The following is a 14,698-nucleotide window of genomic DNA, read 5'->3' on the forward strand; positions in this document are numbered from 1 at the left end:
GTTTCGGACGGAGAGAAAAGCATTTCCTACTGGTAAGTGGGCGGCACAGTTCCGAGTGCCCTCCGGAGTGTATGTAACTCCTATGCTCCTCAACAACAGGCATGAATATTCTCTCCATTGGACAGAAGAGGAAACTGAGGCACGCAGAGGCTGTACAGCTTGCCCGAGATCCCACAGTAAGGGGAGGAGCTGCGATGCTGCACACTGTGCAACAGAGGCCTATGGTTGTCACGGACGGACCCTGGGGGGCGCAGGGGAGGCGGCCCAGCCCACCCGTTCCCTGCTCCAGACTGCTTGCTCAGTTATCCGAGCCACTGCTTCCCTGACCCTAAAAACGCTTCAGCAGGTTCTGGGGCCCCTGGGATTGGGGTTCAGGCCACACCATCTGCCTACCTGCCTACCTGCCAGAGCTGCTGGCACCAAGAGCCCGCCCGATGGCAGGAGCTGGACCTGCCAAGGCCTCGGTGCACGGATACCCCATTCATCCTGGCACAGCCACGCCCAGCCACGCAGGCCTGCCCCTCTCCCGCCCAGCTGCCTAGCTCTTCTCTGCCTCAGTGCCTTTGCCCACCCCCTCCTCCGTCCCCTCATAACTTCCCATGCTTCCTCCTGCTCTTTGCACGCCTCGCTCCTTCTCGTTCTGACCTCAGTCTAACGGTTACTTCCTTGGAAAGGACTGTGACCTGGCTGGGGCCCCCCCAGCCTAGCAGGCAGAAGTGCCCACTGGGTGCAGAGGTTGGCCCGGGGGTCCTGGAGGGCAGAACTGGCTTGTCAGTCATCTCCACCTGTCCAGGTTCTATACTTGGCACGTCCACTAAGACTTGCTGAAGGAAAGGCCTGCTGCCCCATAACCTCTGCATGCCGTCATACGCCGTGCAGTGGACTTCAGCCCCCCTTCTTCCCTATGCTCCCAGGGCTGGAGCTGGAGAGACGCCCGTGGGGACGAGCCCACAGGAGTGGCAGATCCACACCTTGAGCCTTGTGTTCCTTCCAGGGCAGAGGCTGACTAGACAGAAAGGTGGGCTACTGGTATAGTGACCGTTCTCTTCTGGCAGGTGCACAGAGGGGACAGTGAGTACTATAGATGCCACGTGTGACAACCCATTCAAGAAAGGTATTCTTCCCATTTTACAGATGAGGCATGTGAGGCTCTGAGCTTGAGAAGACTGCCCGTTAGACGTGCAGCCAAGTCCCCTGTCAGGTCCATGCTGGGGCCCCTTGATGGGCGCTTAGGGTCTTCAGTGATGCCAGATGGCCACACTGTCTCCCCTCCTCTCCTGCTATGCTCTAGCCACAGGGGGGCTGCTCATCTCTGCCTCCAGAACTCTCCCCCAACTTGGCTTGGCTGATTTCCATCCATCTCTCAAGCTTCCTCATAAATGAGACTTGCCCCTGGAAGCCCTTCCTACTCTCCCTGTGTGAGCAGGGGTCCCCTGCTAGGGTCCCCAGGCCGCAGCACTGACTCTACTGCACGGAGGCATCTGTTCACTTGTCTGTCTTCACTGCTTTCCCGAGATCGGGGATGGTACCCTGCACTGTTTCTGTTACCTCAGTTAAAGCTGGGCCCTCAAGGCTGGGTCTCTGGCAGGGTAGAGGGGTGGGTCCCCACACAAGCCAGTGTTGAGGGAGAATGTGGCAGCGCTGCACAGAGCACCCAGGCTGGAGCTGGGCACAAGGTCACAGCAGGACTCGGGAGGCCGGGAAGAGCTGGAGCCACTACATGTAGTCAGGGACCTCCTGCCTGACATCTGAGACCCCACGCCTCCTCCTACCCGCCCCCCCAATCTCTTCCTGCCTGCAATAGTTTGGCAGTCAGAATAACCTGAAAGTCAAAGCCAGGGCGGCTGCTAGTTCATATGGAGCCTTTGTGCTAATTGGAAAAGTACATCATCCTGGGGACAGACACTCGGGCCCACGCGAGGGCACATGGCTTGGGGGCACAAGCCTCAGCTCCTTGGCCCAGCTCCCCTGCAAAACCCCACACATTGGCCATGCTGAGAAGTCCCCTCCACTTCTCACTTCTCTTCCCCGCCTTGCCAAGAGCCAGGATCCATCCAAGGCCTGGCCCCGAGCATCTACTCTGGCCTTCATCAGTTCCTCCTGGCTCCTCTCCCACCTCTAGGGCCCACCAGCTAGCCCCACAGCTCCCTCAGACCTGTGTCTGGAGCTGGGACCCACTGTCCAGCACCAGTGGTTGCTTAAGTGCCAAGGGATCTGGCCAGTTGCTGAGTAGGAAGCTCCCCCCCCAAGGCCTGGGACACTGAGGATCAGTTTCCGAGAAGAAAGTGAGCCCCCCAGACCTTCCAAATGGGACGTGCCTGCATATCAACTGGGCCTCGATTTGTAGGTCCCGGCAGACCCTACCTCTGCAAACAGACCCTAGCAGGGCTCATGCCATTTCATCCCCAGCCCCCCACTCAGGGCCCTGCTGCCCAGGACATGGTGCTCTCCAGAGGACAGCCCGAAAGCTCCTCACCCACAGCGTGCGGACGCCTTGTGCCAGACACCCACCACGGAGCACGGAGCTGTGGCCGTGCGGCCGCCGAGCTAGAGGACTGGGGGCTGGCTGGGCCACACCCTTGTGGACCGGGAGGCTTCGGTCCCACCTGCCGGCAGAGTACTGTTGCCATTGCTGCACAGAGCCCTGCCAGGTGCGTGTGGCCAGTCTACCAGCTGCCTGGCCTCAACATCAGATAACAGGGCCCTGCCACAGCAGAGGTGAGGACCAGAGCCCCTGCATGAGGCCTTGGCAAACCACAGGCCTGCTCTAGACCCAGCCTGGCCCTGAGGCACCCTCGAGCTCGCTGAACCTCACTGAGCTGCGTCGCCTGGCCCACAGCCTCCAGTGGTTTCTGCGCATTCGTTTACTTGTGTTTTCCTTCCTCCTCTTTGAGGTGAACGCCCCTCAGGACAGGATGTTTTTAGAGGAAAATAGAAGCTTCCGGGAGCTGCTGCAGCTGAGCTGCTAGTTGATGCTACTGACACACGGTGTGGGGACTGTGCAGCAGCCCTGCGGCTGGGCAGCCCTGCCCTCCCCGCCCTCCCAGCCCAGGCAGTCTCGGCCGGCTCCTCTCCCATGCCCAGCCGCTCAGGAGCCCGCCACGGGCCGAGCAGGCCCACACAACCTCGGAGCTCAGCCCACCTTTGGCAGGAGGGAAAGCAAGACTCTGCAGAGGGGGAACTGGGGAAGTTCAGAGATTCTGTTCCCTTAGGAGTGAAGCCAACAGGCTCTGTAGGGAAGGCAGGAAGAAAAGCGCAGAGATGCAGATTTAGAGACGGCAGCCCCTCCACCCTAGGAACAGCCAGCGCCCCGCAAAGCTCCGCCCCCCACCAGCATTGGACGAGTCTTCCCTTGTCACACTTAACAACACGTGCAGACTTTGCAGACAGGGAAGGCGAAGCCTAGAGAGGCTCAACAACTTGCCCAAGGTCTCATGGCAAGTAGCGACAGATGTGGATTGGAATCCGGCCCTGTGGGGTTCCTGGCCAGAGATAGTCACCACTCAGGGGCAGACCTCACAGACCAGCTGGGACCGGGGCCAGTATGGAGACCACACATGTGAAGCCAGGGGTTCCCAGATCCCCCTTCGCTCACTCCAAGTCTCCCCACTCAGACCTCCACCGGGGACCTGGGATCTCTGACTTTGCCAGTAATACCCTGCCGAGAACCTTTCTTGGCACACACTGACAAGCAACGTGCCTCCAACCTTCCACCTGGCCCTATGTGAAGGGTGCATTCGCCCTGTCCTCATAGGAGCTGACTCAGTTTCTCAGTCATCAATGACCAAAGGAAACGTGAAGGTCATCCCTCCCACAGGGTCTGGCCTATGCTCACCCCTCCACATGTGACGAGGGCTAAGGACAGCTGCTGGCAAAAGGGGTGGCCCTCACCAGGGCCTGACTAGAAGGGCAAGCATGCTGCCTAGGAGGGAGAGCCCAGAGAACCCAAGCAGCACCTTGAAAGGCGGGAGGCTGATGGTACCTCCAGGGTGGGCGGGGGAGGAGACCCGGAGATCTCAGCACTGCGTTTCCACCCTGATTAATGTGAGCCAGGCTTCTGAGGAGCAAAGACAAGACAGGGGCTCCGATCAGCTGTCTGTACCAGCCCCGGGAGGTCAGTCCTGCCCTGGGGCCATGGTCAGAAAGCTCCCTGGGGTTTCATCCTTGTACCTCCTGCCACCCTTGGGGTTCTGGACTGAGCCCAGCACTTTATACCAAGGGAAACAAGGCACAGAGCAGAAAGGAGCCGCTGCAGGCTTCACCGTTCTCACCAAGCCCTTTAGGCCCAGTGTCCGCGGACAGAGGAGCTCAGGGCTTCTTTGGCTGCCACAGGGGCCCTCGGAAGTGGAGCCCCCTAATGAGGCTGAATTAGGGGGTTCCGAAAACCACACCAGACAACTCTGACAGATACTCAACTGGATGTAACTGTAAAAATACATGGAAGAGGGGGAAATACCAAACTCCTTGGGGGGGGGGGTGAGGAGTGCAGAGGGAGGGGGTAGGGGGAGCCAAGGGAACCCAGCTAGGGCTATAAAACCCTTTTTTTTTTTTTTTCCAAGAAGGAGTGGATAGGTATGCTGTGTAAGAGGCAAGGAAGCATGGTTGTAAGGGCAGGAAACACGGAGGCGGAGGCCTGGGTTCAAATCACTCCTCCAGCACTTAGAAGGTACAGGTCTCCCCAAGCCTTGGGCTCCCCATCTGTATAACAGTCCTATCTCATGAGGTTGATGTGGGATTAAATTAATGAAGAACAAAATAAAAGAAAGAAAAAAGACAAAAGCCAGCAGGTCCCTAAACCAGGCTTTTCAGGAAAGCTGGACTGTGTGCCAGGCTGGGTCCACTGGTCCTTGATTTCCTTTGGACTCCTGCCTGATTGCTGTAAGACCAGACTGCTAAGCTCTTGACTGGCCCTCAGTGACCAGAGCCGGGGGACTACAGGCAGAGGACGCCAGTGGTACAAGAAAAAATTGTTCTGGGGGCGCCTGGGTAGCGCAGTCGTTAAAGCGTCTGCCTTCGGCTCAGGGCGTGATCCTGGCGTACTGGGATCGAGTCCCACATCAGGCTCCTCTGCTATGAGCCTGCTTCTTCCTCTCCCACTCCCCCTGCTGTGTTCCCTCTCTCGCTGGCTGTCTCTCTCTGTCAAATAAATAAATAAAATCTTTAAAAAAAAAAAAAAGAAAAGAAAAAATTGTTCTCGAAATGCCCCAGCAGGACTTGCCCATGGTGGGGCGGGAGGCGACACAGTGACAAGGGACAGGACACACCCACGGCCAGGGACACCTTAGCTTCCTCAGGCCATTTCCAGTGACTCAGGGCCTAGCACAACCTCCAGGCCAACCACACATCACACGGAGGAGGGCGCCTACTCCAGAGAGGCCCAACCCTGAGCTCCAAGCTAAGGCAGGACCAGAGCCACAAAGAGCAAAGGGTCCACGGACAGACAGTCCTTAAGTTTCAGCCTGCATGCTTTCGTCAGGCATCAGACCTGATCAATCTTAAATGTTATTTGGAAACATTTTCCAGGGCAACAGTTATTCTGGAAATCCTGGGCTCCTGCTTCCAACCACGAAACACAATCCTTGTGGCCCTAACAACCCTGACTTGCCAGATGTCCAGGGAGGAAAGTATCCAGCCCTGATCTGGGCCCAGAGCTGTGAGGTCACGCCCAGGAGGGGCACTGGGGGCCAAGTGTGTCCTTGGGACCAGAGAACCCATTTGGACCCAGCTCATGAGCCCAAAAGGAGTGGGGGTACCACTCTGCATTGAGGCCTGCGGTGCCCCCATCTCCACACATTTGAGAGCAAAGCAGTGGAGCAAAGAGGAGCATGGACCTCGGGGTAAAGGGACCTAAGTCGAAGCCCTGACTCTTCCAGGTCCTAGCACATCCTTCACCTCTCTGAGCCTCAGCTTCCCCATCTGTAAAATGAGAGCAGTAACAGTAACACTCTCTCAACTTCGTGTAAGGATCTCGATACTGGGACTAAAAGTCCTGGGCATGGGCCGGCACTTGGGAAGTTCTCGACACACGCACCGCTAAAGCTGCCGTTACTCCCTCAACTACAGTTTACTGAGCACCTGCACTACACTGTGCCCTGTGTGGGGACCGAGAGGCCAGCGGGGGAGGGGACAGATGTGGCCCTGGCCCCGTAGGTCTTCTCCAGCCCTTTCTGACCCAAACCACCATTCCTGGAACCCCACCTCTATACAGCCAGCAACCCTTGTGGCTTTGGCAATCCCAGCTTCATCTGTCCCTACACCCTGCGGACTACGGTCACCCCCGAGCCCCACCCATGGGGCTGCCCACCACAGCTGGGCGGCTCCCGCCTGCACGCTGCTTCAAGCAGGCCAACGAGCTGTGTGGTGGCTGCCGCAGCCTGGCACACACGAAGCAGCCGCGCCGCCTGGACCCCGGCTGTACCCAGCAGAGACCTCACTGCCGCCGCCACAGAGCTCTCTGCAGGCTGTGTCTCAGCGTCCCTGAGGGCCCACCCACCCTCTGCCCGCCTGGCCACTGGGCCAGCCACAGAGCCATCTGATTTGAATGAAACTTCAAACTTAATGACTTTCATGCTGGTTATTTAAAACGCAATGTAATTTTCTTAAACACCCTATTATTTCCTTTGATAGCTACAAAGCTTCCCCCAATCCCATAAGCATGTTTATTTTTAGGGAAAAGAGTGGTTTGCAGTTGGTCACAGAGACCATAGGGAGAGGGAACCCACAGAAAGCAGGGCAAAGAGTCAAGCCCAGCAGCCTGGAGATCCGCAGCTGCCCTGCCTTCCTGCTGGGGCCAGCCCTCCGCCAACACTGTGGGGCCCGCGCCGGCCCCCACCCTTCTCACGCCAGCACATCAGCCAGTGGCCCTCCTATCCACCACCTGACAGTGGCCAACGCTCCCCCTCCACAGGACCTCAGCATCCTCATGTGCAAGATGGTGCCGCTAGCTTCTCAATGAGTGTCCCACAGCCATTCCAGGCATGTATGGGGCTGGGAAAGGGGTCCTGAGGCCACCAACACAGCCCCAGCTGCCTCCTGCCTGCTTCCTCCAGACATTCTGCCCTGGGTAAAGCCTTAGGGCCTGAAGCTTTGACCAGCTGGATGAGATCTGTGCCCAGATAAAGTGGCCCCAGGCAGGGGCTGCCCACACTGGGAGAGTGGGTGGGTGTGGCCCTGCCAGTCGGGGCTCCCTGTCAAGGGACGGGGCCTGCTGGTGGGTATGCGTGCAGAGGTCAGCTGAGCCCCACCAATGCGGGGCGTCCTCTGGGAATGGCTATTTTTAGATCGTAGGCTTTCATGTGGCCAAATGATGTGGAGTTTACAAAGCATCGGTAATGCGTTTCAGATGGCGGCCCAGCAGACCGGGAGGCTGGGCCTCTACCACCACAGCCAGGTCAGAGTTAGTCAGAATGCCCTCAGCCTGGACTCCCATCACCTGTCCCTCCTTCCCTCCCATCTTCCCTGCCTGATGGGGAGGCTGGCCTGGAGCAGTCCTGGCAATGCCCAGCAAGCACCACCTGAGGCCCACCTGAGTGACAGGTGTCTCCAGCCCACACTTATCTGAACCTCAGAAATCCTTCCTGGCCAGGGATCCCCACTCCCAATTTACAGAAGGAAACTGAGACCTAGAGAGGTTAACAGATTTGCTCGAGATCACACAGCCAGGAGAGAAGGTGGCCCTGTCCTCTGGCTTCCTTCCCCATCACGGCTCCCTGCCCTCAGAGGCAAACTGGGCTTTCTGGGAGGGGGAAGACGTGCCAACCCCGGCTAGGCCAGCCCACACACGGTGGGGAGGGGCAGCCCCAACAACGCCAATCTCCAAAGCCCCCTGTTCCTGGGGTGGGCCATGTCCTGCCTATCCGTGCCTAGCCACACATTCGTCGTTCAGAAGCAGACAGTGTGGGGCCCCAACAACTTTCCTGTCTCTGGAGAGAGAAACAATTGGTCGTTTTAATGGGGGGTGGGGGTGGGGGAAGCTTATTTGGCAGAACGTCTGCTTCCTCTGACCTCCAGGGAGCTCTGGCTGTGGAGTCGGCTGTGGCACGAAAGCTCTGTCACCAGCCTTCCTCTGGGCTCTAAAGCCATGTCTGCGGGCAAAGCCCAGGCAGTCAGTCTCCATGGGACTAGCTACACGTGCAGCCTCCCCAAAGGAGAGGGCCAGACTCATGCCCATCTTGGCCCTAGCCCAGGCCATGGCCTCTATCTGGCAGGGAGTGTCCTTCCACACAACAGGGGACTGCACCAAGGGGAGCCCAAGGTTCTAGCAGGACCAGAACAGGCCAAACCCTATGACCAGGACAGACCCACCCGGGACCCACCTGAGACACTCTGTGCATGCTAAGACCACATCTTTTTAAGGGAGGGTGGTGGTGCCCAGGACCAAACCCCAAGCATCATGGATCTGTAAGCAGAGGCTGCCTGAAGGAAGAAGCTGCCTGAAGGAAGAAGCTACCAATGTCCTGGGTTCTCAGAGACCCTCCCCAGGCTCGAGTCCTGCTAAAGACAGTGCTGAGAAGAGGTGCTCTCTACGCCCTGGCTAAACTACCAATAGGCTGAGGGACCTGACCTCTGGGATTCGGTTCCTCTCAGTTAACAGGAGGCCAAGACCCTGGACTCATGACCCTACAGAGACACTGAGAGTCAAATGAAATAACACAAAAATGCAAATGCCCACCTCTGAGGCCCTGTGGCCCTGCGTGTGCCAGCACACTGGGTCTCCCCTGCCCAAAGCCCACCCCTCCCTTGGCCTTGCTCACACTCCTCCTACCAGCTTGGGGCCTCCCAGCGTCCACCCTGCCCCAGCTGCTGGCTCTGTCTACCCCTCCCTCCGTGTCCAACTCAAACCATCAGCCGATGGTCACCACCTGGTCCTTCGTGCTGCCAACACACCGCATGGCCCACCGGCCACTCCCAGGCTCTGGGACCAGTGCTGCCTGCATATTAAGGTCACATGCTGGGCCCTGCTGGCTCTTCTCCAGTCCTACCTCGTGCTCCTCACAGACCCTGGGCTTCGGGCTGCCCTTCCAATGACCAAGAATATACTCATCTCTGCTCTTCTTTGCTCAAAGTGCCCCTACCCCCAGAGCAGTCTCACTTCACCTGCACAGGGTTCCAGCTGGTCCTCTCAGGAAGCTCTTCTGGCTGCCCCGCACCAGCCTCTTCTTCACTGCCTTCATCCCACTTGGGCAGAACCTCAAAGCTAACTGTGAGCCCCCAGGAGAGTCTCTTTGCCTCTAGAGGGCTGAGCTCCGGAAGGTACAGACTACCGCCCCTCTGTGCTGAGCTAAGGCCAAGCATGCAGGGGCTCGGAAATGCCAATAGGGGCCTGGAACCAGGGTTCTAGATACCACTCTGTCACGGGCCAGCTGAGGCCACCACAGGGGAGCCAGCTGCTGAGCTGAAGAAGAGCAGGCGTGGGGGCCGCATCCCAGCTCAGCTTCAGGAGCCGCCCCCGCCCCCCACTTGGCACAGCACCCTTTGCAGGAGCTCTTCAACCCGCTGTTAGCAACCAGCCCCCCAGTGCTTGCACTCACAGCACCGGCCACGTACCAGGGACCCCACACACGCTGTGTCCTTCCATGACCCAGGAACCCAAGGAGGTCGGAACCCTCCTTCTCCTCGTTTTCTACATGAGGAAACTCAGGCTGCCAGCGGTTCAGGAATTCATGCAGGGCCTCTCAGCCAAGGAGTGGCAGACACAGTATTTGAGGGTGGGTCTTCCAGACAACGCCCTCCCTTTCCGTGCCTCTAAGGGGCCTTGGATAGGTCCCTTCCCTGACCTGGCCGTCCTGTCCCTACTGGTAGAAGGAGGGTGGTTACCCAAAGGTCTGTGCACTGGGGAAGGGGGCCCGGTGACCTGATAAAACACCTGTTTCCTCCACCAGAGTCTTGTTTGTACACAGCGGCAGGAAGCAGCCAGTCACAAGGCATGAGGGAGTGTGACTGCATGGCTTCAGGACCACAGGTGCCCGAGGAGCTCAGAGGGAGGCTGCGGCACCCTTTGCCCCTCCCTACAGCTGGACCCACCCTCATCCAGCCTGACCTCAGCAGTCATTTGACTTGAAACCAGGGCCCCCGGAGCCTATCCTCACAGCTCAGCTAACCTTCCCTCGCTGCAGGAGCAAGGGGTGGGCTGTGGTCTCAGGAGACCCAGGAGGCCATGGGCTGCTAGCAGCTTCGGGGAGGTCACCGCCAAGCCTTCCCTCTCCAACTGCACTACACCTGAGTCTCAGGGCCCCTGGGGAGGTGGGCAGAGCTATGGAAGCTGGCTCGGTGAAGCCCTAGTACGATTGGGTGAAGACTATCCGGGCCTTGGTGACCGACCCAAGGCTCTGTCGGCCCCTCCAGGCCACTGAGCTAGAGGAGTGGGGACGGGTCTTGTAACTGCAGCCCCTGGGGATGGGGTGCGGCAGCGGCCTGCAGGAGGAGCCACCTTTGTGGTGTTCTCCTGGCCCTGAAAGGCAGCAAGCAGGCACCCTGAAAGTCAAGTCGCACCTTGGGGGCTGCAGATTTTCCAAATACCACAGCCAATACCACACAGCCTTCCAAGTCAGGAAGGAATGCAAGTCAAAATAACTTTCAAGTCCTACTTCCCACTATGAACCTACAAAATGAACAACTGAAAAGAAGAAACTCCATGTTGGGAGTTGGCATGCTTAGACACTGCAAGGAACCCACAGCAAACTGGGGTCAGATGGGAGCAAAATGCTGTAATTCTTCTTACCATATTATTTTTAATATTTTATTTTTTAATGTAATCCCTACCCCCAGTGTGGGGCTCAAACGCACAACCCCAAGAACAAAAGTCACGTGCTCTACCCACTGAGCCAGCCAGGCACCCCTGATTCTTCCTGCCTTTTGACCCCATAATTCTCCTCAAACGTATTGCTCCAAGAAAATAATCAAAAAGGAGACTAAGGTGTGATTTGTACACAGCATCATTCCCACTGGGCAAGGAAGGCCACCTGTGTGCAAACTAGAAGCTGCCTGAAGGATAACTAATAAAGATGCTATATGTGGGCACCACCTGGAGGTGCAAATATGCACCCCCACACCAGGGGAAGAACTGGGGCAAGACATGACGGGGTGCACGCACGTGTGACCATGTGAGCAAAGGTCTGAGAATGGTTTGGAAGCTGATGACCAAACAGGTCTTTTCCCTATTTTTCTTACAAAATAGCTTCAGCCCTGAACATCTTACACGAAGGGCTTCTACATGGCTGGGGAAGGGGGATCTCTTTCAGATCAATCTTTGGGCACGGCAGGAGAGGACTGCAGGATGGAGTAGTGAGGGCTCCCATCCTGGCTCCAAGAATAGTACTTCCCCCTCCCAAGAATCCCTAGGTAAGGTACAGCAGCAAGAAAGGGGCCTGTACATGGGGCGCGCCTGGGTGGCTCAGTCGGCTGACTGTCTGATTCTTGATTTCAGCTCAAGTCGTGATCTCAGGGTCTTGGGATCAAGCCCCGTGTCGGGCTCCCCATTCAGCAGGGAGTCTACTAGAGATTCTCTCCCTCTGCCCCTCCCTCCGCTCGCTTGCTTATTCTCTTAGAATAAATAAACCTTTAAAAAAAAAAAATAGAGAAAGAAAAGGGCCTGTACACTTGTGTCCCTGTTCCAGAGCTGGCCCCCAGGGTTCAGACCCCCAGACCCCTGTGACCCGAAGTAGAGGTACATCTTTCCAGGTGGAAGTCTCCATGGAGCCTACCACTGAGCCAGCACTAGCCTCAGACGAGCCAGGAGAGCAAAAGGGAGAAGGGATCAGTTATGGCCAAAGCCCCACCTCCCAAGCCCAGGACATGCTGGCACCTTCCTGGGCACCTCCCTGGCACTGCTGCCTCCAGCCCACACTCCAACTCTGGGAGGAGGGCTCACCACTCTCATTGTGCAAATGAGGAAACTAAGGTAGAGAGATACTTTTGACGGATGGGCTGCCTTTGGTCTCAGTACAGCGAGTTCATCATAAAGCAGGGCCGCCCACTGTGGCCTGGGGAACCAGAGTGGGTGAGGCAGCAGAGGCCTGGGGGAGTGACAGAGTGACCCAGTTGGATGCTCTGGGGAGGTGATATTTGAATTCAGCCCTGAATAACAAATGAGAAGGTGGCAGCTATGGGAGAGCTGGGGAAGAGAATTCCAAACTGAGGGAACAAGTGCAAAGGTCCTGAGGTGGAAAAGAACAGGACGGGTGAAAACAGATGGAGACAGCGCAGTAGCTGCTATTTAGGGAGAGAGGAAGAGCATGGTGCAGACGAGGAGGGGCTGTCAGCAGGGCCGGCCACCCAGGCACTAGGGCTGTGGTGAGTGGTTTGGATCTTACTCCAAGAGCAATGGGAAGCCACTGCGGGGTTTCAGCAGGCAAGAGAAGGGATCTGACTGATGCTGGGCTGATGTGTGCAGCCTGGACTGGGGGTTAGGGCAGGGGCTCGGGGGTGGGGGGGCAAAGTCAAGGGAGCCTGGAGGCGGCTGTTACTGCCTTCTGGGTGAGGGATGGTGGTGGCCTGGGCTTTAGGAGGCGACTGAAGTAGAGAAGTGGGAGATCTGGCATGTTTGGAGGGCAGCCTAGGTACTCTTTGTCCTCATCTGCTGGCCAACTCTGCACCTTCAGGAAGCTGCTCGGCGGACCCTTCTCCAGAGCCCACAGCCCACGCACGTGGGGGCCAGCTCCACCCTGGATGCCCCAGCAGGGCCTTCTGTCACAGCACTCCTCCAACCAGGGCCTGCTTCCAGTCTGCTCAACTGTCTCCTCCACTGAGCTAGGCACTCCCAGAGGCAGAGGCTGGCTGTGATCCGTCTGGTACCTAGCCTGGTGCCAGACCCCTCCTAACAAGGTTCACTCCAACCAGGGCTGCTGATCAACCCTCACTAACCGTCCCCAGCAAGAGCTGGCTGCTCCCTCTCTCTGAGGCTATGGAGGGCTGGGTGGGTGCCTCTCTGCAGAGCTTCCCTGGACATGGTGGCCGTGTGTCAGCAGCACTTCCTTCCTCTGCTCAAGTCTTGCTCATACCTGCACCTCCTACTCCCCACAGGGCTTGTTAACACAGCCCTCATCTGACCTCAGACCTTGGAGCCCGGGAATGTAAGCTCAATGGCCTGGAACCCAAGCAAGGGTCCATTGCTTCAACTGGGCTTCCCCACATTGGAGCTGATGCCCGAGTCCCTAGCTTGGGGCACACACATACACTGGCACAGCTGTGGAGGTCAGGCCTGGGGAACGGCCCCAAGTCCCTGCAAGAGCCAAAAGGCTCAGCCTTTTTATTTTTTTTCAATTGAGATGTAATTCTCACATCATAAAATTCACTATTTCAAAGGATACCATTCAGCGGCTTGGGTATATTCACAAGGTTGTGTACCCATCACCACTAATTCCACATTCATCACCCCAAAAAGAAACCCCATACCCATTAGCAATCACTCCCCATTCCGTCTTCCTTCAGCCCCTGACAACCACTCATCTATGTTCCATCTCTATAGACTTGCTTATTCTGGACATTTCATCTAAATGGTAAAAGGCTGAGCAGCCTTCCAGGCCATAGACTCCAAATGGAGTCCACAGAAGGGGACATAAGAGCAACCGGGCCTCATCTCCTTTCCGAGAAGATCTGCGCCAGTCTGGCAGTCTCACCTATCCAAGAGTCTGAGTTTCCCTAGGGAGCGATGCCTTACTCATTCCAGAATTTCTTCAAAGTCAGGCCCAGGACGAGCTCACTGGCCCTTCTATCACCACCCCCACCCCCAATCTCAGAGCAAAACAGAGCAAACTAAACAGGGAGTGGCTACTGGTCGAGGCCAGGAACAGTCTGCAAGCCTACATTAGATGCCTCACAAACATCAGCCATGAAATAAACTTTGACCTAATTCTCCCTTCCCAAAACAGAATTCAAGAGAAGCCACATACCAAAAAGAAGCACCCCATTAGGAAAAAAAAATCTCCATCTGCCCCCTGGCAGCTGGCTGTGAGGTGGTCATTTGGTCCACCGCCCCTGGCAAGGTTTCAGTCTGCCCACTCTGAGGCATCCAACATGGTAGCCACATGGGCATGCCACCCACATGTGGGTAGAGGAGTACCTGGCATGGGCTTTCCCCACTGGCCTTAAAAGCTCTTCAGCACAATTGCTGACCGCCTGGATTCTCTGAGAGAGGGCAAAGGGGCCAGGGACTAGTTCTAAGGTCCATGGGCAGGGGCTGGGCAGTCTGACATCTGAAGAGGGCTCAGGAAAGCAGAGCTTGGGAAGAAACCTCCAAAGGCAGTTTTTCCATAGGGCCCTACAATGGACTCCTGACCCACCATAAGAGTATCTTTTCTGATACATGTGCTCCTAAAACATAAAGTCAATCAAATTTGCTTTTTAAAACCAACCGCATTTTAAATGTCCACACAACTTCTTGGGTAACACAAGCAACTACTCCAATTTGCTATTCGTTTTTAACTATCAGGTTTGCTTAGAAGAGGCTCCCCTATATTCATGGACATCCTCCTCACCCAGTGTCACCCCAGCTTAGGCCCTTGCCTCTGTCCTTGTCCCCAGCCCCACGGAACATTTGGTTCTAGAACACAGAACATCTGTTCCAGAGCCTGTCTTACTCCTCCCCTGTTCCCAGAAGCCAGGCAGTGGGAGGCTGCAGCTGGGTGGGGAGTAGGGCAAGGGGATTTACCTCTACAGGAGACAGTGTGATATACAGAAAAGCCTCTGCTATAGCTTGAGA

The 14,698-nt window shown here is 56.8% G+C and overlaps 1 protein-coding gene across 6 annotated transcripts in view; it reads right to left on the reverse strand.

The window, feature by feature from the left end:
- TCF7 (transcription factor 7) overlaps positions 1 to 14,698 on the reverse strand; it is a 40,283-nt gene that overhangs the window by 22,692 nt on the left and 2,893 nt on the right. Inside the window, exon 1 of one of the 6 annotated variants that reach the window (XM_040622449.1) lies at positions 9,097 to 9,309. The exons of the other annotated variants lie outside the window; for them this stretch is intronic. Coding sequence (XP_040478383.1) covers positions 9,097 to 9,294 — 198 coding nt within the window. The 5' untranslated portion in view covers positions 9,295 to 9,309. Of the gene's footprint in view, positions 1 to 9,096; positions 9,310 to 14,698 lie in introns of those variants that run through there. 6 annotated transcript variants of the gene reach the window in all.

The sequence above is a fragment of the Ursus maritimus genome, unplaced genomic scaffold (assembly GCF_017311325.1).
Source record: "Ursus maritimus isolate PB19 unplaced genomic scaffold, ASM1731132v1 scaffold_5, whole genome shotgun sequence".
In the NCBI taxonomy this organism is placed as follows: domain Eukaryota; kingdom Metazoa; phylum Chordata; class Mammalia; order Carnivora; family Ursidae; genus Ursus; species Ursus maritimus.